This window comes from Pelodiscus sinensis, chromosome 2 (genome assembly GCF_049634645.1).
Source record: "Pelodiscus sinensis isolate JC-2024 chromosome 2, ASM4963464v1, whole genome shotgun sequence".
Classification (NCBI taxonomy): domain Eukaryota; kingdom Metazoa; phylum Chordata; order Testudines; family Trionychidae; genus Pelodiscus; species Pelodiscus sinensis.
In genome coordinates, this window is record NC_134712.1 from 57855532 (window position 1) to 57881917 (window position 26386).

The 26386-nt window shown below is 42.2% G+C and overlaps 2 protein-coding genes across 2 annotated transcripts in view; both read left to right on the top strand.

Annotated features, from left to right (window-relative positions):
- The first annotated feature begins 154 nt into the window (after window positions 1–154).
- On the top strand, window positions 155–25782 carry COPS5 (COP9 signalosome subunit 5). Its single transcript, XM_006131483.3, has 8 exons — window positions 155–374; window positions 676–910; window positions 3598–3726; window positions 7801–7866; window positions 10384–10469; window positions 15670–15781; window positions 17594–17742; window positions 24715–25782. Exons 1-8 carry the CDS (start codon window positions 223–225, stop codon window positions 24797–24799), a joined length of 1014 nt encoding a protein of 337 aa, XP_006131545.1. The 5' UTR covers window positions 155–222; the 3' UTR covers window positions 24800–25782.
- PPP1R42 (protein phosphatase 1 regulatory subunit 42) overlaps window positions 17604–26386 on the top strand; it is a 76338-nt gene continuing 67555 nt past the window's right edge. Inside the window, exon 1 of the mRNA XM_075920584.1 lies at window positions 17604–17742. The gene's annotated coding sequence lies outside the window, so the exon portion shown is untranslated. The remainder of the gene's footprint in view (window positions 17743–26386) is intronic.

Consider the following 26386-nt stretch of genomic DNA (forward strand, 5'->3'; position numbering starts at 1 on the left):
TATCCATGGCCCCGCTGTCAGCCGGGCATGGTTCTGAGTAGGGCGGTACTTCTAAGACTGGCCTCTAGGGGGCGCGCTGCCCAGGAGGTTTCAGGCTTTGCGGACTGTACCATTCCCAACCCTCCCCCAGTTTCTATCGGGACATTCCAAGCCTTGGCTCCCCCCTTCTCGCGCCCGACACTTGGTTTGCGCGGCGGCCGGGTCGGGCCGGGCGGCTGGGGGATGGCGGCGGCCGGCACCTCCGGGAGCGGGATGGCGCAGAAGAGCTGGGAACTGGCCAACAACATGCAGGAGGCGCAAAGCATCGACGAGATTTACAAGTACGACCGCAAGCAGCAGCAGGAGATCCTGGCGGCCAAGCCCTGGACCAAGGAGTGAGAGCCGGGCGCGGGGGAGCGTTCCGGGCTATGGGGGCGGGGAGGCGGCGGGGCCCATGGAGCCCGGGGAGGCAGCGGGGCCACCCGTGTGGTTTAGGTCCTGAAGTCAGCAGCATTTCCGGCGGGTGGCGGTTAAGAGGGGCCCTGGGTAGGTGTTGATAAACGCCACCCAGCTACTTCTCCCTTCTTTCCCTCCCCCCCCCCCCCTTGCTGTACTGTGCACGTTTCCTCTGTGTGTGTTTGCCTGCCTGGTCATGTACCTGTCCTCTCATTAATATCTCTCCGCTCTTTTCTGTAGCAACCACTACTTCAGATACTGCAAGATTTCGGCTCTGGCCCTGCTGAAGATGGTCATGCACGCCCGGTCTGGAGGCAATCTGGAAGTAATGGGGCTGATGCTTGGGAAAGTGGATGGGGAAACTATGATTATCATGGACAGCTTCGCTTTACCTGTAGAAGGCACTGAAACCCGAGTCAATGCTCAGGCTGCTGCATATGAATATATGGCTGCATATATTGAAAATGCAAAACAGGTAAATAAAGAGATCCGTTGTGCCAGAAGATAGGCTATTGGTGCTGTAATAACAACTCAGTGTCAAGCATGAAATCTTTGTATTTCACAGCTATAGCAGTTATACATAATATGTATAGTTGGCTTCATTTACACACACATTCACTCTCTCTTCTTCCCCCCCCCCTTATTTTCCATCAAAAGAAACCCTAAATCTCCTTTGAGAAGAAAAAATATAAATCACGGAGTATATAGACAGCATTGGCAACTACCAGTAATTGTACTTTAGAAGATATGAACATTATACAGAATGTTTGCATGAAACATAACTGAAATAGTTCTTTCCTCTACCCCCTGCCTTTCCATATAGACTTCCATTCACATGTAGGCCCTAATCCTCCAATGGGTTTAGTGCAGACAGAATTGGTGCTTTAATCTCTGATGAAACTTGCGAACATGTAGTAGGTAAATATAATAAAAAGTTCCAAGCTGGAACTTTCTATTATATTTACCTACTACATCATATACTTATTTTATATTAACCTCACACTGCAATCTTGATAGTGATGTAGTGCAGAATGAGCAGTACATCCCATACATGTTTCCAGGTTCAAATAGTTCCTCTATCTATAGTTGAATTTTTGTATTTCATTAACTATATCTAATACAATTAGAGACACTTGTTTCATTTGTGCAAAGTTCTCCTAAATTTAATGGTGAAACTCAGGTTGCAGGGTTAGGGAATAAGAATTGCTGCTGTATTTACAGCTGGATTACTTATAGATTTCAATATAAATTATGAGTTGGAATAGATTATAATGTACAGTAACTCCTCACTTAATATTTTTCAGGAATATAACTCTACGTTAAGCAAAGCTAATTTTCCCATAAGAATTAATGAAAATGCAGGTTAGGTTCCAGGATATGTTTTTCCAGCAGGCAAAAGGCAATGTGTGTCTCTAATATACACAGTATGAGTTTTAATAAATTTAATACTGTACACAGTAGAGATGTTAAATTTCAATTAATCAACTAATCAAGTAGCCGAAGTGGGTCTTTGTCCACGAACGCTTATGCTCCTACACTTCAGTTAGTCTATAAGGTGCCACAGGAGTCCTCGTTGTTTCTGTAGGGTTAATAAGACCACAAATATTATTCTTTGTTGAAATAATTTAATGATGTATAGTGATCTGTTCTAGCTGTACCTATTAAGCATTTAAACTGTAAAGCAAGTACAGTAGACTTCCAATAATCCAGCACCTTTGAGACCTAGGTGGTGCCAGATTATTGGATATGCGGGAGTATCGGGAGGTACTCCGGCGGGGGGCTGTGACGGGTCTGCCAGGACCCGCACTGTGTCTGGGGGGTGGGCAGGGAATAGCACGGCGAGGGGCGAGCCCTCTGCCATTTTGCAGGAAGGTGGGGGAAGCCCCACACCGCTGCCGAGAGTTTCTGGGAGGGGAGCGGGCTCCCCACCCTCCAGACTGCAGTAGTTATCGCTGAGCAGAGGGGTGAGGGTCGGTGCTGCGGGACCAACCCACAGCACCCCTGCTGCTCTGCTCTGCCGCTTGTCCACCGCTCATCAGTTTCAGCAGCGGCAGTGGCGGACTTGAGAAAGCGGCGAAATAGAGCAGCTGGGGTGCTGCTGGGTTGGTCCCACAGTACCGCCCCTTACCCCCTGCACAGTGCCTGGCAGCACCCCAGCTGCTCTGCTCCGCCCCGCCGCTTCCCCAAGTCCGCCACTGCTCCTTATGAAATTAATGAGCAGCAGACAAGTGGCAGAGCAGAGCAGCTGGAGTGCTGCCGAGCAGCGAAGTGAGGGGCGGCGCTGTGGGACCAACCTGGCAGCACCCCAGCTGCTTTGCTCTGCCACTCGTCAGTTTCAGCAGCAGCAGACTTGGGGAAGCGGCTGAAACTGGCAAGCAGTGGAGCAGAGCATCTGGGGTGCTGCTAGGTTGGTCCCGCAGCGCCGCCCCTCGCTCCCCTGCTCGGCGATAACTACTGCAGTCTGGGGGGTGGGGAGCCCATTCCCCTCCCAGAAACTCTCGGCGGTGGTGTGGGGCTTCCCCCTCCTTCCTGCAAAATGGTGGAGGGTTGGCCCCTCGCCGCCCCATTCCATGCCAGTAGCTTCAATTGTCCGGCTGGCCGGAGCACTTGCACTTCCAGGTTCCAGTTGGTGCCGGACCACTGAATGCCGGACAATTGGAGTTTTACTGTAAAAAGATTCTTTGGTTTTAAGCCTGATTCTGTTTGTTTAAAATTGGTGCCTAAACATCCATAGGTGCACATCAGACACTTTGGGTATTCTGACTTGTATTATTGTTTTTCAGTATTTTGAGTTTATTGTTACAAGATCTAAATTTGGCAAAACTGGTTGGATTCTATAAATCCAAAAACATGCACCACTGATATTGCATGTTGAAAAAACTAATTGTTGCCTGCAATAAACTTAGTTGTTAGTTTTAGTGAGGTTATAACTTTGTGCCATATGACTTCTAAACACATTTTAACTAGAGAAAGCTTAGGTTATTTAATAGATGTATGGGTTTGAATCCAGGCAAAGTAGTGCATGTAGATACTTGCATTTTTTGTTCCTCATATTGTATCTGCAGTATATTAAAAGCCAAAAGAGGGTAACTCGCACTTTCATCTTATCCAGAGACAAGAGACTTTTAACAATATGTATTTTTCTCCCCTTAACTTCAATAGGTTGGTCGTCTAGAAAATGCAATTGGTTGGTACCACAGCCACCCTGGCTACGGCTGCTGGCTTTCAGGAATTGATGTTAGTACTCAGATGCTTAATCAGCAATTTCAGGAACCGTTTGTTGCGGTGGTCGTAAGTATTAAAAGTTTGTTAGTTAAGCACTCCGCAGAATGAGAAAATCTATCTATGTATTTTAGAAATGCGCGTCTGTCTGTTCAAGAATTCCTCCCAAACAATTAGAGGTAGGACCATCAAATATGGTATGCGGCTTACTCTTCTCCTAACTTAAAGCAAGGTCAGGGTTTGGTTGTTTGAGGATAATGGGATGTGCTGGGAATGGGACAGTTTTCCAGAATATAGAAAGGAAGCAGGCAGAAAGAAGAGAGGGGTGTGATACTCAGTGACACTGGAGGCAGTGAGTACAGGAGAGAACTACACTGTAAAGTGATCACTGTGAGCACCCTTACCACCAAAAGAGTGTCCATCAGGACTGGGGCTCGTCATCTTGCCTGCCACCAGATGGATTATGCAGGGTTCCCCTGCCTCAGGAGGCGGGAAAGGAGAAAGCTCCTGCTGGCCTGCCCCGGGAAGGGGAGGGGGGGAGGAGAGAAAGTCCAAGTAAATATTTCACCTCCACACATGAAGTTAAGTTACTGCATAACTAGAAGACTTATCTGGCGAAGGGGGCAAAAGGAGCTATATATATTATATAGTTAATGTGGGGGTAAAAACTAGATTTCAGATCGGTATCTCTTCCTTGCCAAGCTTTCTGGGTTATAGAGAAGATGAAGAAAATGATATACAAACAAATTTGTTCTCTGGAGCTGGAGAGCTTTCATTCACTGCTTCATTCCAGGTCAAATACTCTGTTTAAAATCCTTGCTCTAGTCTTAAATTCACAAACTATGCTTATTACTTCATCATACACTTTAATAGCTCATACTGAGCCTTCTGCCTCAGACCCACAAATTCTAGTTCTGTGATATTTCAGAATATTGTGTGAGGGTGAAATTGCCCACAAAACTGATATTCCTCATATAACATGCATTATCAATGAAGTCGCTGACATGGCATCAGAGTTGTGAAAAACTATCTTATGTTAATATATATATTCTCAATTAATTTACTGGGCCCTCTAGGCAATTAACCAATAAGTGTAAGTTTATAGGATAATGGTATAGCCTACACGCGTTTCTTCCCCCCCCCCCCCCCCCACCTTGCCAGCAGATGTTTTAGCACCGCGGTCACCAACCAGTAGATCGTGAGCTACCGGTAGATCTCAGGGGCTCTAAGAGCAGCTCTTGAGCCCTCTCTGCACTGCGCACCTGCGCAGTACATTTATATTAGATTTCCTCATTTGAGGAGCAGCTACTCACTGAGCAACAACACAGGTGAGTAGCTGCGAGGAATGGTGGGAGCTGGGAGGTCGGGAGGGCTGAAACACCCCAGCCAGCTGACTGAGCGCAGGGCAGCCAGGCTGGAGGGAAGAGAAGCAGCTGCCCGGCCAGCTGGCCATGGTGCTCAGCCAGGGTGCACCACACTCCACGTGGGCTAGCGCAGAGAAGCTATCTGGCCTGCTGGCTGTGGCGTTCAGCCCAGAGGAGGCTGAACCGCGCTCCAGCTGATTGGGCGGCTTCCCCTCTGCGCCTGCCCCCGTGGAGCTTGGTGGCACCCTGGCTGAGCACCATGGCCAGCTGGCCGGTCAGCTGCTTTTCTTCGCTCCAGCCCGGCTGCCCTGCAGTCAGTCCGGAGGGAGCACGGGTCAGAGGCTTCCCTCTGTGGCTGGTGTAGGGAACTTCCTGCCCCCAACCTTGTTCCCTCTCCTCTGCCCCAAACTTGTCCCCCGCCCTCCTGGCCCCCTGTTCCCTCTCCCTTGCCCCCCCGACCCCACTGCAGAAACCTGTCTCCCCCCCCCCCGCAGAAACTTGTCCCCCAGCACCCTGCCCCCCCTGCAGAAACCAGTTCCTTCTGGCATCCTGTCTCCTACTACAGAAACCTGTCCCCCTGCTCCCCTCTGCAGAAACCTGTCCCCTGCTGCAGAAACCTGTCCTGGCACCCTGCCCCTTCTCCCCTGCCCTCACTGGTACCCTGTTCCCTGCCCCAGAACCCACTAGCACTCCTCCCCTGTACTGTGTCCCCTGCTCCCAAATGACTTTTCTATGGGTCAGTGACCCCTGACTCAAGGCAGGTTCCCTGCCATTCTCATAAATAAAGACAATGCAGAAACTTTTTGTGTTTAACATAGTATTCTATTTAAAAATGAAGCCTGGCCAACAAGCCCCCATCTGGCCACAACCACTCCTGCACTCCCCCTTCCCCAGGCCCTAGATCTGAGCCTATCAAACACTGGAACCTCATGCCTTCAGCCCCTCACATACCCCAACCCAAATTCCTGCACCTTCACATCCACAAGCCTGTGGCTTGCTTAGTATCCCAACACTGCCCAGCCTGGAGCCCCCTCCCCGAGCCAGTGTCCCCTTCTCCACCTCCTCCTGCATCCAGATTTCCTCTCAGAGCTTGCACCTCTCACCCCTTCCCACACCCAAATCCCTCATTCCCACCCCAGAGCCTACACATCCTGTCTCAACACAGCAAGGGTCCAGCTAGACTGCAGGAGTTTTTCTTCTGCATCCAGGATTGCGTTTGTTCTTCCGCTTTTTTAGTGGACAAGCAAACAGGCTCTTTTGGTCACCCCTATATTCCTCTTTCCACAAGGAATAAGGTGGCTTCTAAAAGAAGGGGTTTTTTTTTCTGACATTTGGTCCAGTGTAGACAGGCCAAATGTTGGAAAAACCTCTTCCTACAGAAGAATAAAAAAAAAATCAGCAGTATAAGGATTGGGGATAGCAAGTGATGGAGAGGAGGAGAATAGAGAGGGCGGGGCTTCAAGGAAGGGGCGGCGGTAGATCTTGGCTTGGTCTGTCATTTAAAAAGTGATCTTGGGTGTAAAAAGATTGGAGACCACTGTTTTAGCAGGATGGCCAGAGGCTCGGCTCAGTTCTGGCTTGCATCCGGTCCAGGACCAACCCCCACTACAGCTCTGCATTTAATGTGTATTAGGAGCCAGGCAGGCAGGCAGCCTGGCTCAGTTCTGGCTAGCGCCAGGTCTGGGAGCTCTACTCTGCACTGCTGCCTCTGTATCAGAAGTAACAGCATGGGGCAACAAGCAGCTGGTCCATATGGGGAGCTGTTTTTTAAACTGGCTCCCCTAGCAGACAAGCCGTCCCCAGCATCGCGCACTACTGTCTCTGATACAGAGGTAGCAGCACGGAGTGAAGAAGGCTCTTCAGGAGTGAGACTGGAGCACAATGGCTGCCCCCCACAGACTATAGAACAGTCAAGTAACCAATAAGAATTCATGAGGTTAATTGACTATTCAATTTACCAATATTTAACATCCCTAATGCTAGGATTTATTATGTTGTACGTAGTCTCCTAAGGAAATGTTGGAGGCCTCTTCTGTTTTACTTTTACAGTGAAACAGGACAATGCACTAGTACATGTATTATAGAGAATAATCCTGCATTGTCCTCCTTCCTATACCCAAAATAGATTGGATGGTCTAATAGGTCTTTTCCATCCCTAATTTCTGGAGGATTAAAATTAAAAACAGTATCACTGATTGTCAAACTTGTACTGCACTTTTTATAGTACAGGGTTTCCCAAGACTGATACTAACCATTGTGTTAACCTAGGACACATCTACACAGCAGGGCTAAAATCGAATTAAGCTACACAACTTCAGCTATGTCAATTGCGTAGCTTAAATCGAAATAGCTTAATTCATCTTTTGGCATTGTCTACACAGCAGGAAGTTGAAGGAAGAATACTCTTCGTTCGACTTCCCTTACTCGTGAAATGAGGGTCACCATGAGTCAGAGTAAGAAATCCTCCAGCTCAACATTATTTTGAAATAAAGGCTTGTAGCATAGACACGCACTATGTTATTTCGGTTGTCAGTTATTTTGAAATAACACTGCTGTGTAGACATGCCCCTAGAGAAGTGGGATTAATAGCCAGCTGTTACTCTTCTACTTTCTTTTCATGAGTGCTCCATATAAACTTATTAATTACAAAAGTATTATTCCTTATTACAGAACATAATGCAACTTTTCATGTTAGTGATTCAGTATAATAACTATAAAATTAAAATAGATCAATAAGAATGTCACGTACCTATATCAAAAATCATCTATATTTTTACAGATTGATCCAACAAGAACAATATCTGCAGGAAAAGTAAATCTTGGAGCTTTTAGAACATATCCCAAGGTAAAAGTTAAGATTAATACAGTTAAATGGTTATTATCAAGATTATTAAACTATTTATAACTAAATGTATGGATCTCATTCTTAAGAATCACTGGTAAGCACCAAAAGCATATAATTTGACCTGGTTTTCCTTTTTTATATTATTTGGTTTTTTTCAGAAAAGATGTAATTTTTTTCTAAACTAAGAAGTACTACAATTATTCGCTCCTCTTAGAAGAAAAATAACATTGGTAAATAATCTGATATACATTTCAGGATTCCATTCAATTACTAGCAGATGTAAATAATAAACCTGGGCTATTATAATGCTTAAATGGTTGTCTTTGTGATAGTTCTGTTTAGAAAAGTTGAATTAATTTTTCCTTCCACAGTTTTATTCCCTGTTGTGCTAAATGTATTTTTATGTATTGGACTTGCAACATAATTGCAGCAGTTAAATATAGTTGTTCTGCTTCTAAAATTTCTTGGCATAGGTCTATAAGACTTTGTATTGCTATGGGGCAGAGGGAAAAGGAGAAATAGTGAATTTTAGTTGAGAAATCAGCTTTTGGCTGCACATTTTTGTAAACCTGTTAATCTGTGTTGCAATTGCTTTCAGAGGCGAGTCAAAAATCTCATACTTAGATTTTTGACAGCCTTTCAAAGAAATGTTATCAGATTCATGGGATAAAACAGAAAAACTCCCACATATTGAAATTGTAAGCTGAAAATGATAATATAGCAATCTTAAGACATTTATTTTAACTTGCCATTATTTAAAGCTGAAATCTAAATCTTCCAAGTCTAGTTTTATTTTTACATTGAGAGAGAAATAAAATAATTATTTAGTTGGTATGTATTCAAGTATAATTTCACTTTATTGAATTTTAGGAAAGGCCCTTGTCCTGCAAAGACTTACACACATTCTTAACTTTATGCTCTGTGAGTAGTTCTGTTGGCTTCAGTAGGATCACTCATAGTGTATGAATTGAAGCATGTCTTTTCTGAATTGGGGCCTACTTTTGCAATGTGATTTCTTTGAATGGACCTTTTACACTCATGCAGTGTATATCTGAAGTTAAAAGGAATCTGGATGTGAGAGGCTGGGCTACTGGATCCTATTGCAAAAAAAATAAGTATTATTTTTTTATGGAAGACTCCAATCTGGCATAACACTGTAATTGTAAAAATGTGTGAAATTCCTCGCTACATTTATGCAATACTGAACAATCAATCTACAGTAAACTTCCGATAATCCGGCATCTTTAGGACCCAGGGGGTGCCGGTTTATCAGATATGCCAGACTATCGGAGGAGGGGGCTTTGAGGGGACTGGAGTGGGGGGAGAGGAATGCCATCCCAGACCCCTCATAGCCCCCTCCCCCCTCCGATTGTCCGGCTCTACCCCTGGCATCCCCGATTAAGCCACTGCTGGTCAATTTCAGCAGCAGCTGAATCGGGGACGCCTGGGGCAGAGCAGTTGGGATGCTGCCGGTTTGGTCCCACAGCCCCGAGGGGCAGCGCTACGGGTCCAACCCAGCAGCACCCCAGCTGATCTGCCCCCGGCGTCCCCGATTCAGCTGCTGGTCAGCTGCAGCTGAGTCGGGGAAGCTTGGCACAGAGCAGCTCCAATTGTCCGGCTGCCCGGAGCACTTCTGGGTTCCCAATGGTGCCGGACCATCAGGAGTACCGGAGTATTGGATGCCGGACCAATGGAGTTTTACTGTATATAGACTCTTGTTTTTAAATAAAGGGAAATCAGTTTGACAACAAAAATGCATGTATGAACAAAAAAATCCTCATATAAGTACTATGAGGGCATTAAACAAGAAGAATAAATATAACCTGAACTTAAAAATCAAATCACAGTTAAACATTCATTTTAGAATAATGTAGGAATAATGGAAGTGATTCAGATGGGTAGCTTTTACCAGTTAAGTGGTTATGAAAGGTGCTATCTTGACTAGGGATGTAACCAGTTAACTGGGGGAGCAACCCTGCCCATGGGATCCCAGTTAAGCAGTTACATAACATATAACGATTAACTGGTTAGACAGAATTTTACATCCCTAATCTTGAGAGAACTGGAGATTGAAGATCTGGGAAAGGTACAAGGTTAGCAATAGTGCATGGTTGATCTTGCTACTATGCTAGTATTTGTCAATCTCGTTCTTGCGGAATCACTTCTAGGGGTGAAGAGCGTAGTCTGGTCTGCATGCTGCTTTCATCCTTGCCCTAAGAGAAGATATGACTATTTATGATGTGGCTGTCCACTCAGAACTGGTCAGAGAGAACGAACTTATTTCTGCATAGCCATCAAATAGTAATGACTTTTAACCCAGACCAGATGAGCCAGTGATTGAGAAGATTCTAAAATCCATAATAGTCTGCTGAGTCATCCATTTTCCCTATTGAAGTTGTTGTCTTGATTGGGAACTCAGAGCATTTGCAGCAGCCTTAAAATGATTTATTTCTTCTGCATGAAGAAATGTATATTACTTTTTTTACTTACTGTGATGGTTGCTGTTTAACTTTTTAGGGCTTTAAGCCTCCAGATGAAGGTCCTTCAGAATACCAGACTATTCCACTTAATAAAATAGAAGACTTTGGTGTGCACTGTAAACAGTAAGTAACTCATGAATTATTATTATTATATGACTGGTGTTATGGCGCTATTTCAAAATAACAGACACTGTTAAAACGCGGTTATTTTGAGAGAGAACCCTTCTCTCAAAATAACTGGTAAATCTCATTGTATGAGGAATAAGGGTTATTTCGAGAGAAGGGTTTTCTCTCAAAATAACCACGTTTTAACAGTGTCTGTTATTTCGAAATAGCGCCATGACACCTCTTTGCAAATGAAGCGTGGGATATTTAAATTCCGGCTTCATTTGCAATTTCGAATGTCTTCATTTGCATCCCTCTTGCAAAAGAGGATGCAGGTGTAGACCTACCGTTTCAGAACTGAGTTGTATGGTAAGTGATTCATATGTTGATAAAGGTCTGGATTTCAAAGGGATGGATAGTTAAGACTCTGGAGAGTTGTGGGGAATTACATTGACAGTCTGTGTAATCTTTCCAGGCATTCCTGTCATATTAAGAAGCTAACAATTTGATTGCCATGCACTTAAAGACAAAGCTCTCTCAAAATCTCAGATGAAACTATTATTTGTATTATTATACCAAGGAGCAAAGTGGAAATCCCCGACAAACACTAATCATTCTATTTGTTATAAAAAGAACATTCTAAATTAAGTGTGGTTGTTTATGCTTTTCTATAGCATTAATTTTTTTAAATTTACCCATTACTTTTTTAATCTGTTCTGAGATTACACTTTTCATAAAATTGAAAAATTCTATTAATAATTGCCAAAGTATTCTTTTGCTGAGATAACTAGTTAGCATGTGTCTAAACTATTGTCTTTCCTGAAGCTACATGAAAACAATTTATGGAAGAGAACTTCCAATCTTCCCCAGTTGAGAATAGCCACGAAGAAAAAAGAGAGGGGTTGAAATTACAGACAATAATTATGCTTTAGTCCAGTGTTTTTTAAGACCGAGGAACATCAAACAATTTTTATTTATGAGGAACACCAAAGATTTTGTTGTTGTTGTTGTTGTTGTTGAGCCAAAAAAACCAAAAGTCGCCTGCCCCTTAAAGGGTGGCCATTTTTAATTCTGTTCTTCTCCGTGGCACATTTTAAGAAACACTGCTTTAGTCTGTTGGGTGAGCAGAGTTGCTAACATGTTCGTTCTCTTGCATTGTGAATAAATTTTATCATGGAAGATTAAAATAGTTGGTTTCACCCCCTAATATGTGTACCAGCACTAGCAATTCTGGTTTTTGTGATTGTATCTCTAAGTTTTTCTGTCCTATCTTAATGATGAGCCTCTGGCTACGTCTAGACTGGCATGATTTTCCGCAAATGTTTTTAACGGAAAAGTTTTTCCGTTAAAAGCATTTGCGGAAAAGAGTGTCTAGATGGGCACAGACGCTTTTGCGCAAAAGCACTTTTTGCGGAAAAGCATCCGTGCCAATCTAGATGCTCTTTTCTGCAAGAAAGCCCCAATCGTCATTTTTGCCATCGAGGCTTTTTTGCGCAAAACAGTTTTTAGCTGTCTACACTGGCCCTCTTGCACAAAAGCATTTGCGCAAGAGGGCTTTTTCCCAAGCGGGAGCAGCATAGTATTTGCGCAAGAACACTGACGCTCTTACATTAGATCGTCAGTGTTCTTGCGCAAATTCAAGCGGCCAGTGTAGACAGCTGGCAAGTTTTTCCGCAAAAGCAACTTGCCAGTCTAGATGCAGCTCATATGTTTGGGTTCTGGTGTTCTGGCAATGCCTGTGGGCACTGGGTAGAAAAGCAGAGTTACTGCTTTAAAAACATATATACATGTCCAATACTACTCCCTCTCCCCCCAAAAAACCCCACCCCACTTGGCAGTGACTGCCTTCCAACTCCTCAGCCTTGAATCTGTACTTCAGTCCTCGTGGTGTACTTCTGCCTTATATTTGCTGTTCTATAACAATACTTAGTTGAGAGGTTGTCTTTGAGGAAGAGCATGGTAAATAGGATTTGTGCGTTATACCAAAAACCATTTCCCTTAATTGACCTGTCAATTCCTTATTATAAGCACCTCAGTTAATGCTGAAAAAGCATTTAGTTTATAATTTGACAAATGTATTCATTTATTTTTTTGTGAATATCCATGCTTTGCCATTTAATTTTAAAAGGAATTAGATTTGGCATGTTATTTCAAATTTTAAAATTTTCTTCAAATGTGTATATATAGTATGCACATCTTTGATATTTTAAATTGGGCATCATTTTATTTTATTTTCTACTAGCTTATTCACCAAGGGTATGTCTACACTACAAAGTTATTTGGAACTAACAGACGTTAGTTCGAATTAACTTTGATAGGTGCTACACTAGCAAACCACTAGTTCGAACTTAATTCGAACTAGCGGAGCGCTTAATTCGAACTAGGTAAACCTCATTCCACGAGTACTAACGCCTAGTTCGAATTAAGTAGTTCGAATTAAGGGCTGTGGAGCCACTTAATTCGAACTAGTGGGAGGCTAGCCCTCCCCAGCTTTCCCTGGTGGCCACTCTGGGCACCACCAGGGAAACTCTTCTGCCCCCCTCCCGGCCCTGGAGCCCTTAAAGGGGCACAGTCTGGCTACGGTGCCCGTGCCAGGTGCAAGCCTGCCAGCACCCAGCCAGCAGACCCTGCACCTGGCACGGCTCGAGCCGGCCACCCGCTGCCACCCAGCCCTCCGCCTCTTCCCGGGACCAGGCTGGCGGCTCCCAGGAGCCTGCCCAGGTCCGCAAGAGGCGGGCGCCCGCCTGGTCTAGTGCAGACATCGTGGACCTCATCCACAACCTCCACACTAGACACAGGAAAGTGGCCATCTAGGGCAGGATAGCTGCCAGCCTGGCCACTCAGGAGCAGGTGTGCATGAAAATCAAGGTGGTCCAGTGAGACCCCCGACCCTGAGCCCTGAGCTTAGAATGGCCGTACTGGGTCAGAACAAAGGTCCATCTAGCCCAGTAGCCTGTCTGCCGACAGCGGCCAACACTAGGTGCCCTGGAGGGGATTGACCGAAGACAATGACCAAGTCATTTGTCTCGTGCCATCCAACTCCAGCCTTCCACAAACAGAGGCCAGGGACACCATTTCTACCCCCTGGCTAATAGCACTCCATGGACCCAACCTCTATGAGCTGATAGAGGAGGTATCTGAGCCTTTAGCTATGATCTTTGAAAAATCATGGCAGACAGGGGAGATTCCAGAAGACTGGAAAAGGGCAAATATTGTACCCATCTATAAAAAGGGGAATAAGAACAACCCAGGAAACTACAGACCGGTCAGTTTAACGTCTGTCCCAGGGAAGATAATGGAGCAGGTAATTAAGGAAATCATATGCAAACACTTGGAAGGTAATAAAGTGATAGGGAATAGCCAGCATGGGTTTATGAAGAACAAGTCATGCCAAACTAATCTGATAGCTTTCTTTGATAAGATAACGAGCCTTGTGGATAAGGGAGAAGCGGTGGATGTCATATACCTAGACTTTAGTAAGGCATTTGATACGGTCTCGCATGATATTCTTATTGATAAACTAGGCAAATATAACTTAGATAGGGCCACGATAAGGTGGGTGCATAATTGGCTGGATAACCGTAGTCAGAGAGTTGTTGTTAACGGTTCTAAATCCTGCTGGAAAGGGATAGCAAGTGGAGTTCCTCAAGGGTCTGTTTTGGGACCCGTACTGTTCAATATCTTCATCAATGATGTAGATATTGGGATAGAGAGTACGCTTATTAAGTTTGCAGATGATACCAAACTGGGTGGGGTTGCGACTTCTTTGGAGGATAGGGACATAATTCAAAATGACCTTAGCAAGTTAGAGAAATGGTCGGAGGTAAACAGGATGAGGTTTAATAAAGAGAAATGCAAAGTGCTCCACTTAGGAAGGAACAATCAGTTCCATACATACAAGATGGGAAGCAACTGTCTAGGAAGGAGCATGGCGGAAAGGGATCTAGGGGTCATAGTGGACCACAAGTTGAATATGAGTCAACAGTGTGATGCTGTTGCAAAAAAAGCAAATATGATTTTAGGTTGTATCAATAGGTGTGTTGTAAGCAAAACTCGTGAAGTCATTCTGCCGCTCTACTCTACACTAGTTAGGCCTCAGCTGGAGTACTGTGTCCAGTTCTGGGCGCCACATTTCAAGAAAGATGTGGAGAAATTGGAAAGGGTACAGAGAAGAGCGACAAGAATGATTAAAGGTCTAGAGAACATGACCTATGAAGCCAGGCTTCATGAACTGGGCTTGTTTAGTTTGGAAAAAAGAAGATTAAGGGGGGACATGATAGCGGTTTTCAAATATCTAAAAGGGTGTCACAAGGAGGAAGGAGAAAATTTGTTCCTCTTGGTTTCTGAGGACAGGACAAGGAGTAATGGGCTTAAAGTGCAGCAGGGGAGGTTTAGATTGGACATTAGGAAAAAATTCCTAACTGTCAGGGTGGTCAAATATTGGAATAAATTGCCAAGGGAGGTGGTGGAATCTCCCTCTCTGGAGATATTTAAGAACAGGTTAGATAGACATCTGTCAGGGATGGTGTAGACGGAGCTTGGTCCTGCCTTGAGGGCGGGGGGCTGGACTCGATGACCTCTCGAGGTCCCTTCCAGTCCTATGATTCTATGATTCTATGACTTTATCTCACTTCTCTTTAAACTCTTATAGTTCTAGCCTTCACAGCCTCCAGCAAGGAGTTCCACAGGCTGACTATTTGCTTTGTGAAGAAGAACTTTCTTTTATTAGTTTGAAGCCTGCTATCCATTCATTTCATTTGGTATCCTCTAGTCCTTCTATTATGGGAAGTAATGAAGAACTTTTCTTTATGCACCCTCTCCACACCACTCATGCTTTTATAGACCTCTATCATATCCCCCCTCAGTCTCCTCTTTTCTAAGCTGAGAAGTCCCAGTCTCTTTAGCCTCTCTTCATATGGGACCTGTTCCAAACCCCTGATCATTTTAGTTGAAACTGCATGCATCAAACACGAGGGAAATTCCTCTTCAGAGAAACATGGTTGGAAGATTATATAAATCTTAATTTGTTTTACAGTTGGACCCTAAAATGTCATATGATTAGTTACCTTAGTACTTTGTCTTTGCATTTTTGAGAAATACCTTTACTTTCCATTTATTCCTTTTACAGATGCTTATGAATGTGAGTATTTGATTGTAAAATGCCCTACATTTTTGACTGAGAGCTAACTTTTAAACATTTCCTTTTTTTTTCAAATAGGTATTATGCTTTAGAAGTCTCCTACTTCAAATCCTCTTTGGATCGTAAATTGCTTGAACTATTGTGGAACAAATATTGGGTGAACACACTCAGTTCTTCTAGTTTGCTTACTGTAAGTAGAATAGCATACCCTTTGAGAGTGCAGGTACCTCTGACACGTTGGTACTAGAGATAGGGATCTGTTATGCAAATTGTTTAATGTGACACTGCTGAGAGAATTGACTCCCGATTTAGAATGTTTGTCAAATTTACAAATCAAATAATAGAGAAGTTTTATTTATGTTCTTGGAATCCTTTCTGTAAACATTTTTTCTGTTTTTATTATTTGACATAGTAAAAAGGTGAAGTTGAAATGAAGCTGACTAGTTTGTTCCCATTGTTTAAGCTGAGTTTGTTAAACTTTTTAGTATCCCCTTACTGCACAATAATAATGAGTATCCATGAAGAGTTGCCAGGGAGCATCACAATATTTCACAGAGCTGCTCTGCAGAGTAAAAACATTAAAAATATGTGCATTATATCCATGTGACTGACATAATCACTGCATGTTAGATTTTATTGAAGAAATAAAACAAATATGAGATTTTAATCCAAAGTAAAAAAAAAAGTAGGTTTTTAACAGAAATATAGTGAATGAAATGGATGGTAGCTATCTAGCGGACAAGTAAAAATTTATACTTGAAGTACATGATTGTAACAAAAACCAGTCCCTTATTTTTTAAAAGATACTAAGTATAACTTAAAAGCTGTTATAATAAAATTAGTAATACCACCTCTGGAGTAATCGATGAAATAATTTTACATCCCTAATTGATTGTAAATTCAGTTGTGCATCTTACTGTGAATTCCAAGACACTCCATATCCCACAATCTTGTGCTCCAAGATTTAAAACCGTGCATAATCTGACATCCAGGAGGTGGAAGAACAAGCACTAACATCAGTTACTAGGGGAACGAAGGTTCTGAGCCAAGCTATCTGTTCATCATAGGGAGAGCTGAGTCTGACAGTGATGAGCCAGGCTTTGAGAGCATAACACAAAATCAATAACAAAAACCTTGTAAAATAACTGTCAAATCATAATGTTCTAACTTAGTATTTTCAACTGAGTTATGGGGGGCATAAGAAGGGGAAACGGGAATGAGGAATTATTCATGATGATAAATAATATTGACACAGTTTTTCAAATCTAGTAATGTTGGCTCTTCAGAACATTTTTCCTTCGTCAATGTCAATTTTTAATTGCACTTTGTCCAGAGGATGGTTTATTCTGATTTTTTTCAGTTTTACACAGTGCAGAATTCCACCCTGGAATGTTTGGGGGGGGTTAAAATAATTTTTTTAAATTTTTTGTTGTGTGGTGTATCACTCTGTGAGTAATTTTTTTTATGGCCAGTTAATGAAACTATTTAAATGAGCTCATAATAGAAATACTGATTGATCCTTCCCTGCTACCATGTCTCTGAAATGAAACAAAAGTTCTTAGTATTATCTGTCAGTTTGCAGGTCTTTTTTTTCTAAGATTCCTCCAAACCCCAAAGATTTCCCTCTGCAAAGTTCAACTACTATGCTGACTGTCCAGGTCTAGGATGGCTGGATGACACACATTCTGGCTCTGCTATTCCTGCAGCACTCAGAGATGGCTGCAATGCAGCAAACACTCTAAAGACCTAAATAATCTGGGTACTTCATGACCTCAACTCTTGCTAGCATGCGGTCAAAGACTGAATTGGCCTTAAATACACATCATTTGTATATTCAAGCTGTTGAGCTCCTGCTGGTCTGCTAAGCTAAGGCCCAGCATTGTTTAGACTTAAAGATATTTTGTCAGGTTGCTTACTTGTTTGTAGATTTTGTGCATAAATACCAACATGATGTACAGTTTGTTCTATCTATAGTACAATTAATGGCATTTTGTTCCAACAGAATGCTGACTACACAACTGGCCAAGTCTTTGATTTGTCTGAAAAGTTAGAGCAATCAGAAGCCCAGCTAGGCCGAGGGAGTTTTATGTTGGGTTTAGAGACACATGACAGAAAATCAGAAGACAAACTTGCTAAAGCAACAAGGGACAGGTGAGATAATACATGTCTGAATTCTCTTTCTTTGGAAATGCTATTCTGTTTTAAACCCTAAGTTTTCATACCTTGAACAATGATCTGTAGAGAATTATTTTCCAGTTCCTAAGTATTGTGAAGGAGTCAAAGTAAAAAAAATATATATATAGCTGTATTTGACGAAATATAGAAATAGCTTTTTTAAATCACAAGGCAATGTTGATTTTTTGGTATTAGTGAATAAACTGTTTATTAACTGGAGCCATGAAGAAATCCCTTTCAGTTTATTGTGCATAGTAAGGATTTTACATCTTCCTGTAAGGCATCCAGACAAGATGCTAGGGATCTCTGACAAATTTCAGCACAGTTGTTGGGGTTTTTTTTTTATGCGCCTTAAAAAAATGACATTTCAAATTACAGCGTTGGCTCCACTAAAGGTATTAACCATATTCTGTATTCCATGGTAAAGTCCACTCAAAATATAGGAAATTTGTCAAATGCAAAAGGCTAGTATATGTTGAAAATTGCTTTTCTTTTTCTTGCAAGTGGGTTCCAACAACAACAAAGAGGAGAAAAATGCACATATAATCAATATATACATTAAGAACTTTTGTCATCTCTCAATAGCATTTTATAGTTCTGTCTAAACCACCAATAGGCAAATACCAGCCTGCGGGCTGGATCTGGTTTGCCAGGGTTAGCCCCTGATGGGCCACCACCGCTACATTTACCTGCATCTCCGCAGGTACAAGTGATTGCAGCTCCCATTGGTTGCGGATTGCCATTCCTGACCAGTGGGAGCTGCGGGAAGTGGAGACAATTGCAGTGTCACAGTCTGTAACTCTGCTTCCTGCAGCTCCCATTGGCCAGGAACAACGATCCATGACCAACAAGTTGCAAACAGCTGTACCTGCAGAGGTGCAGATAAATATAGTAGCAGCAGCCTGCCAGGGGCTAACTCGTGTGTGAATAAAACAATGGTGGTTCACCAATGTGTACACACATACCCTGGTCTAAATCATGTGTTTTAGGTTTGTAGAAAACTGAGTGCTTGTCTTTTTGTATCTTTTGCATAAAACATTTCCTTCCACAAATGACTGGACTGCACTGCACCTGAAGTGTGGGAGATGTTGTCATGGCTTGCCAGAGAAGGGGGCGGAGGGGGAGCAATTCTTTACAGATATGGGGAGGAAGGAGATCAGCAGTTGCAACAAAAAGTGTGGATGGGTGGGGAGGTCATTGTGGGTGACATGAACTCATCCTCTGGGACTGTAAGTGCAGAAGTGGGGGAAAGCTGAGGAGTGTGGAGGAGCACATGGATTAGACAAAGACCTCTCTTGGGGCAGGTCTATTCACAGAGATTGTCTGTGTTCTAGTAAAAAGGAGAGGATGGAAGATGATAAACTATGGGAAAGATCAGATAAGAAACCATCAAATGGAAAAAAGTCTAACGTCAGGAAATGATAGATAGTGACAAATTTTTAAAGTGTTTATACACAAATGCTAGAAGTTTATATAAAGTGCCTTATGTTAAAGGAGGATATTGATATAATAGGCATCACAGAAATTTGGTGGAAAAAGGACAATCAATGGGACAGTCATACCAGGGTACAAAATAGATTGGAAGGACAGAACAGGTCATGGTAGTAGGGGAGTGGCACTATATGTGAAAGAAAATGTAGAATCAAATGAAGTAAAAATCTTAAGTGAACCAAAATGTACCATAGAATCTCTGTGGGTAGTAATTCCATGCGCTAATAATATATCCTAAGGGAGATTAGGGAGGCTATCAAAATAAAAAACTCAGTAATAGTGGGGGATTTCAACGATCCCAATTTTGACTAAGAACATGTCACCTCAAGACAGGATGCAGAGGTAAAAAATTTTTGATACCTTAAATGACTGCTCCTTGGAGCAGCTGATTCTGGAACCCATAAGGCAGCGTTTCCCAACCTATGGGTCGGGACCCAAATATGGGTCGCCATTACATTTCAAAAGGGTCGCCAGGTGTCTCCCCAGGTGGCTCTTAAGGAGCTATTCACACATTTTTTTAATTATCCTGGGTCACCATGTTTTCCTGAATTGTCAAAATGGGTCCCCATCTGGAAAAGGTTGGAAACTGCTGCCATAAGGGGAGAGGTAATTTTTGATTTAGTCCTAAGTGGAGCACAAGATCTGGTCCCAAGGGGTAAATATAACTGGACTGCTTGGAAATAGTGACCATAATGTAATAAAATTTAACATCCCTGTGGCGGGAAAAACACTTTAGCAGCCCAACAGTGAGGCATTTAATTTCAGAAAGGGGAACTACACAAAAATGAGGAGATAAGTTAAACAGAAATTAAAAGGTACAGTGACAAAAGTAAAATCTCCGCAAGCTGCATGGAAAATTTTCAGACACACCATAATAGAAGCCCAACTTCAATGTATACCCCTAATTAAACACAGTAAGAGAACCAAAAAAGTGCCACCATGGTTTAACAAGCAAGTAAAAAGTGGTGAGAGATTAAAAAGGCATAGTTTAAAAAGTGGAAGTTAAATCCTAGCGAGGATAATGGAAAGGAACATAAACTCTGTCAAATTAAGTGTAAAAATATAAGAAAAGCCAAAAAGAAGTTGTAAGAATAGCTAGCTAAAAAAATCAAAAAGTAATAGCAAAATTATTTTAAGTACATCAGGAGCAGGAAACCTGCTGTACAACCAGTGGGGCCTCTGGACAATTGAGAAGCCAAAGGAGCACTCAAAGATGATAGTCATTGCAGAAAAACTAAATGAATTCTTTGCTTTGGTCTTCATGGCTGAGGATGTTAAGGAGATCTCCAAACCTGAGCCATTCTCTTTAGGTGACAAATCTGAGAAATTGTCCCAGATTGGGGTGTCATTAGAGGAGGTTTTGGAACAAATTGATAAACTTAACAGTAACAAGTCACCGAGCCCAGATGGCATTCACCCAAGAGTTCTGAAAGAACTCAAATGTAAAATTGCAAAACTATTAACTGTGGTTTGTAACCTATTCTTCAAGTCAGCTTCTGTACCTAATGACTGGAAAATAGCAAATGTGATACCAATATTTAAAAAGGGCTCTAGAGGTGATACTGTCAATTAGAGACCAGTAAATCTAACATCAGTCCTGGGCAAATTAGTTGAAACTATAACGAAGAATAAAATTGTCAGACACCTAAAGGAATATAATATATTGGAGAAAAATCAACATGGTTTCTGTAAAGGGAAATCATGCCTTACTAATCTATTAAAGTTCTTTAAGGGAGTCGAAAAACGTGGATACGGGGATTCAGTATTTATAGTATACTTAGATTTCCAGAAAGTCTTTGACAAGGTCCCTCACAAAAGGCTCTTAAGTAAAGTAAGTTGTTATGGGATAAGAGGAAAGGTCCTCTCATGAACTGATAACTAGTTAAGACAGGAAACAAAGGGAATGAATGCTGTTTTCAGAATAGAGCAACGTAACTAGTGGTGTCCCCCAACGGTCCGTACTGGGACGAATCCTATTCAACATATTTATAAATGATCTGGAGAAAAGGGTAAACAGTGAGGTGGCAAAATTTGCAGATGATACCAAACTGCTCAAGATACTTAAGACCAAAGCAGACTGTGAAGAGCTTCAAAAAGATCTTACTAAACTAAGTGATTGGGCAACAAAATGGCAAATTAATGTTGATAAATGTAAAGTAATGCACACTGGAAAAAATAATCCCAACTATACATACAATATGATGGGGACTAATTTAGATATAACTACTCGAGAGAGATCTTGGAGTCATTGTAGATAGTTCTCTGAAAACATTCCCTCAGTGTGCAGCAGCAGTCAAAAAAGCAAACAATGTTAGGAATCATTTAAAAAGGGATAGTGAATAAGACAGAGACCCTCTTATTGCCTCTATATAAAACCATTGTACACCCACATCTTGAATACAGTGTACAGATGTGATCGCCTCATCTCGAAAAAGATATATTGGCATTGGAAAAGGTTCAGAAAAGGGCAACACAAATGATTAAGGGTTTGGAATAGATCCCATATGAAGAGAGATTAAAAAGAATGGGACTTTTTCAGCTTAGAAAAGAGGAGACTGAGGGGGGATATGATAGAAGTCTATAAAATCATGACTGATGTGGAAAAAGTGAATAAGGAAAATTTATTTACTTGTTCCCGTGATATAAGAACTAAGGGTCACCAAATGAAATTAATAGGCAGCAGGTTTAAAACAAAAGAAAGTTTTTCTTCACACAGCACATGGTCAACCTATGGAACGCCTTGCCAGAGGAAGTTGTGAAGAAAGAGGACTTTAACAGGGTTCAAAAAAAAGCTAGGTAAAATAATGGAGATTAGGTCCATCAATGGCTGTTAGCTAGGATGGGTAGGAATGGTGTCCCTAGCCTCTGTCAGATGCTGGGAATGGATGATGGGAGTGGGATTGCTTGACAATTCCCTGTTCTGTTCATAGAATCATAGAACTGGAAGAGACCTCAGGAGGTCATTAAGTCCAGCCCCCTGCCAAAGGCAGGACCAATCCCAATTAAATCAACCCAGCCAGGGCTTTGTCAAGCTGAGACTTAAACTACTCTAGGGATGGAGACTCCACTACTTCCCTAAGTAACCCATTCCAGTGCTTCTGGAACCACCCTCCTAGTGAAATAGTTTTTCCTAATATCCAACCTGGACCTCTCCACTGCAACTTGAGACCCTTGTTCTGCCACCCATCACTACTGTGAACAGCTTTTCTCCAGCCTGTTTGGAACCTCCCTTAAGGAAGTTGAAGGCTGCTATCAAATACCCCCTCACTCTTCTCTTCTGCAGACTAAATAGACCGAACTCCCTCAGCCTCTCCTCATAGGTCATATGTTCCAGCCCCGTTCACTCCCTCTGGGGCATCTGGCATTCGCCACTGTCGGTAGACAGGATACTCAGCTAGATGGACCTTTGGTATGACCCAGTATGGCTGTTATGTTCTAAAAGAGGCAGGTATTAGAAGACCTTCCTCCATGCAACAAGCAGGGCAACATTCATCCTCCTTCCCCTCAAGGTGGTGAATATTACATTAGTTAGGACCTGCTGTGGCCATTATGCTAGTCACCCCTTTATAAGGGGTAGGATTACCAGGTGGCGACCAGCCATCGGGAAGCAGGGCTGGCCAGGAAGGGGTCGGGGGGAGTGGGGCTGGCCGGGGGGGAAGTGTAGGGGGAGAGAATCGGCTGACAGAGAGCGGGACTGACCCGGGCGCGCACAGATCCCGGGTCACTGCCCGTCCCATGCACGGTCCCAGCAAAGCACTAGCGAGTCTGGCTCCGGGGATTCCATCGCACCCTGGTTACGCTCCCCACCCTCGCCCTCTCTCCTCACATGGTTGCGTACAACCTGGCTGATAGACACACTCACACAGAGTGAGCCTGTCTGCCAGACAGGCAGTACGCACTTACATACTGATACTCCTAATAATAATAAAACTTACCTAATTAGAAAATACTGGACATTTTATGTCTGGTATTTTCTCAATTTGTTTCCCAAACAGAACCCTCAAATACCGGACTGTCTGGTTCAAAATTGGACACCTTGCAACCCTAATAGGGGGATAGGAAAGAATTTTTCCTTCGCCATCATATTGTAAGTGTGGTGTGGCTGTCCAATCATGGGTGATGTGGGAGTTCTTGCAAGTCCTCATGCACCCTTTCAGGTGCACCTGCCCCTCCCCCCCAAAAGCAGTAGAGACTGGCCAGCAGCTAGCAGCAGGGCTAGTTACCAGAGGGCCAGCACTGACAGCAGAGTCTGTACCACATCTCCCCTTCCCCTTTCCCCCACTCACTAGTGGTGGGAAAAGCATAAGCCAAGCGGCACCAGCCCATTCAGCACCACTCCTCAGCCATGCTGCTCTGGGGGAGGGGCAGAAATACCCAGCATTCCCCAGAAGCAGCTTGAACTGCTCAGCCTGCACCCTTCAAGCTGCGTCCAGCAAGTGTGGGAGGATAAGGGAGGAGCACAGACTCGCAGGGGGAGCAATGGGGCCACACCAGCAGCAGGAGGCCATGTCACAACCCCATCCTTGCACCTTCCAGCAGTGGCAATAGGAAAGGCCTAGGCCAGGCAGCTCCAGCTCGCATGTTGCCGCTTTGCAGTCCTGCCTCTCCCCCAAAGCAGCGCAGCTGAAGCTGACCAACCCATGCCCTCCCCACCACTGCCAGGGATGGGAGGGGGGGGGCTGTGGCTAGTGCCTCCCCTCCTTCCCTAGTTGCCACTGTGTCCATTGCAGGTACTCCAAAGGGAAAGTCTTTAGTAGCCAGATAAATGGCCTGATAAAGGACTTAAAAATGAGGTGCAGGCTAAAGGAACAATATGAGGAGAGGTGCTAGATGCCTATGATTGTTACAGCTATTAGAATATTGAGTGAATAATTTCTTGTGGGTTACAAAAAAGAACACTTTTTCAATTAATTGTTCCATCTCAGTGGTAGGTTCTGTTTGAAGCACTGTGATTTCTTTCTTTTCTAATGTCAGAGATTTGAATTGATCGAATCTTTTAGAGGTGAATGAGTATGGTGTTCTTTTGTTAATCTAAGATCATTAGCAGAACATACTTAATTTCACAATACACTTGCTAATAAAAAAAGCAAAGTTTTGGAACTAAGTTTCTAAGACACGAGCTCAGGGTTTTATATTTCCTTTACAATAGTTAATTAAAATCTAAAACAATGGGTGGAATTGGGTTTCCGGTATTTTAAGTTAATGTTCTAACCTGTTAGACTAAAAGTGTATAATCTGAAATTGGTTCTTGATGTGTAAAGAGCTTGTTAGTTCACTTTTTAGATAACAAATAGCTTCTGGCAGCAATAACTAAATTGCTATGTGACTTTTCATATCTGGACAGTTGTGAAGATTCATGGGGTTATGGGCACCCCGAACTCCTAAGACAGTTGAATAACTTACAATACAATGACAGTTGGGTTTTTAGCCAGTTTTGAATTTATGCTTGTTTTTCAGTTGCAAGACCACCATAGAAGCTATACATGGATTGATGTCTCAGGTTATTAAGGATAAACTGTTTAATCAGATTAATATTGCTTGAAGTCCATCGCCAGCTGATATACATCTACAAGACAGAAAAAGTCATGGTTATTTTTTTTGGATATGTTCAGTTTTGGTTTTAAAGTAAGAATGGGAAATGATTCAGTTTAATTTGTAGTACATTAAATCATTTTTCCCACCTTTTTGCCCAGTTTTGAAGAACAGAATGTTTTGAAATCTATTGAAAATTTTGTTCTCTATGGTAAAACACAATCCTTTTGGATATTTGTATCAAAAGAAAAGTAAATGTGACGATGCTGCTCTTTTAGTATTCGTTTATCAGTCTGCAATAAAAAAATTTTAAATGAGCAAGTTATTTTTTGTAAACACTTACCTCTATCATTTCATTATTTTGTGCTGTTTTACCAGAACAATTGTGCTAAATCATCTATCTTACAAAGACAATAAAGCTAATTTGAGGAATTCCATTTTTATTTAGAACATACTTTCCAACTCTTCAATTTTAAAAACATGAATCCTTCTAGATTATTTTTAAGCAGAATTCTATTTGAAACATTAATAACTTATTTTTGCAGATTGATCCAGTGGGGTCTATTGTCATTCATGTATTGTAAAAATATCTTGCAACCACACAGTGAAATTTATTTGCTTATACACTACTGTGTTTCATAGAATAGAGTGAAAGAAAGTGAAGGGAGCGATAGAATTATTAATACAATATACCTTAATGTCATCCAGATAGGACTAGAGTTTAGAAATTAAAATGAATTTATTCTTTACATACAGTTTCAACAGTTATGAAAGAACAATAATTCAGTGTTTGGAAGTCCTGATGTAACTCTGTGTGTCTAATAAAATATCATTGACCTCCTTATGAATAAGACAATTATGACAAAATGTATGTGCTAAAATCAAAATAAACATCCAGAAAAAGATGTGCAGTTGAAATATTAGGCTTCTGTGAACTTTTTCTTTTTGTATTAAAAAGTTTAAAGTCTTAATAAATTATCATGCTTGAGAGGATTTCCCTGTATGTATTTAATGCACTGTATATCAAAGCATTTGACTAAAAATAAGCTGATTTGATTTAAAAAAAAAAAAAGGAAAAGCAGTGTCTTCTTGCAAATGCACAAACCTCCATTTTTTTTTTGCCGAGCGCATAATTTGCATTTAAAATGCTGGAGCACCACTAGCAAACGGTTTTTGAAAAAGGGTTGAATATGTGTACCCCTTTAATTTTAATGTGTTGCTTTTTGGGATTTTTTTTATACTTGTTAAGAATTCCAAACAGTAATTGAAAATGTAAAACATAGCTGAGTAATAACTAATTTGCTGTTAAGCCATCTCGTTGTACATAGATTTGTGTAACCACAGGATGATATTAGCATTATCCTTTTCACACTCTCCCTCTCTTCCTTGTCACATGTACTTGTTGCATGAGGTGGAAGAAGATGAAATAAATTTAAACTCTAAAATACATTAATCTTAATTGTATGCTTAAACTATGGTGCTGCTGCAGGGCTGATTTAAGCTTGTTTGAGTGCCTTTATGCTGCATTTTTATCATAGAATCATAGAACTGGAAGAGACCTCAGAAGGTCATCAAGTCCAGCCCCCTGCTCTAGGCA

Bases quoted from the DNA above. Each gene is read 5' to 3' on its own strand.
- COPS5 (XM_006131483.3), top strand. From the start codon at position 223: ATGGCGGCGGCCGGCACCTCCGGGAGCGGGATGGCGCAGAAGAGCTGG. The intron at 3,727-7,800 runs GTAAGTATTAAA...ATATTTTTACAG, and splicing joins AACCGTTTGTTGCGGTGGTC to ATTGATCCAACAAGAACAAT. The intron at 15,782-17,593 runs GTAAGTAGAATA...TTGTTCCAACAG, and splicing joins GTTCTTCTAGTTTGCTTACT to AATGCTGACTACACAACTGG.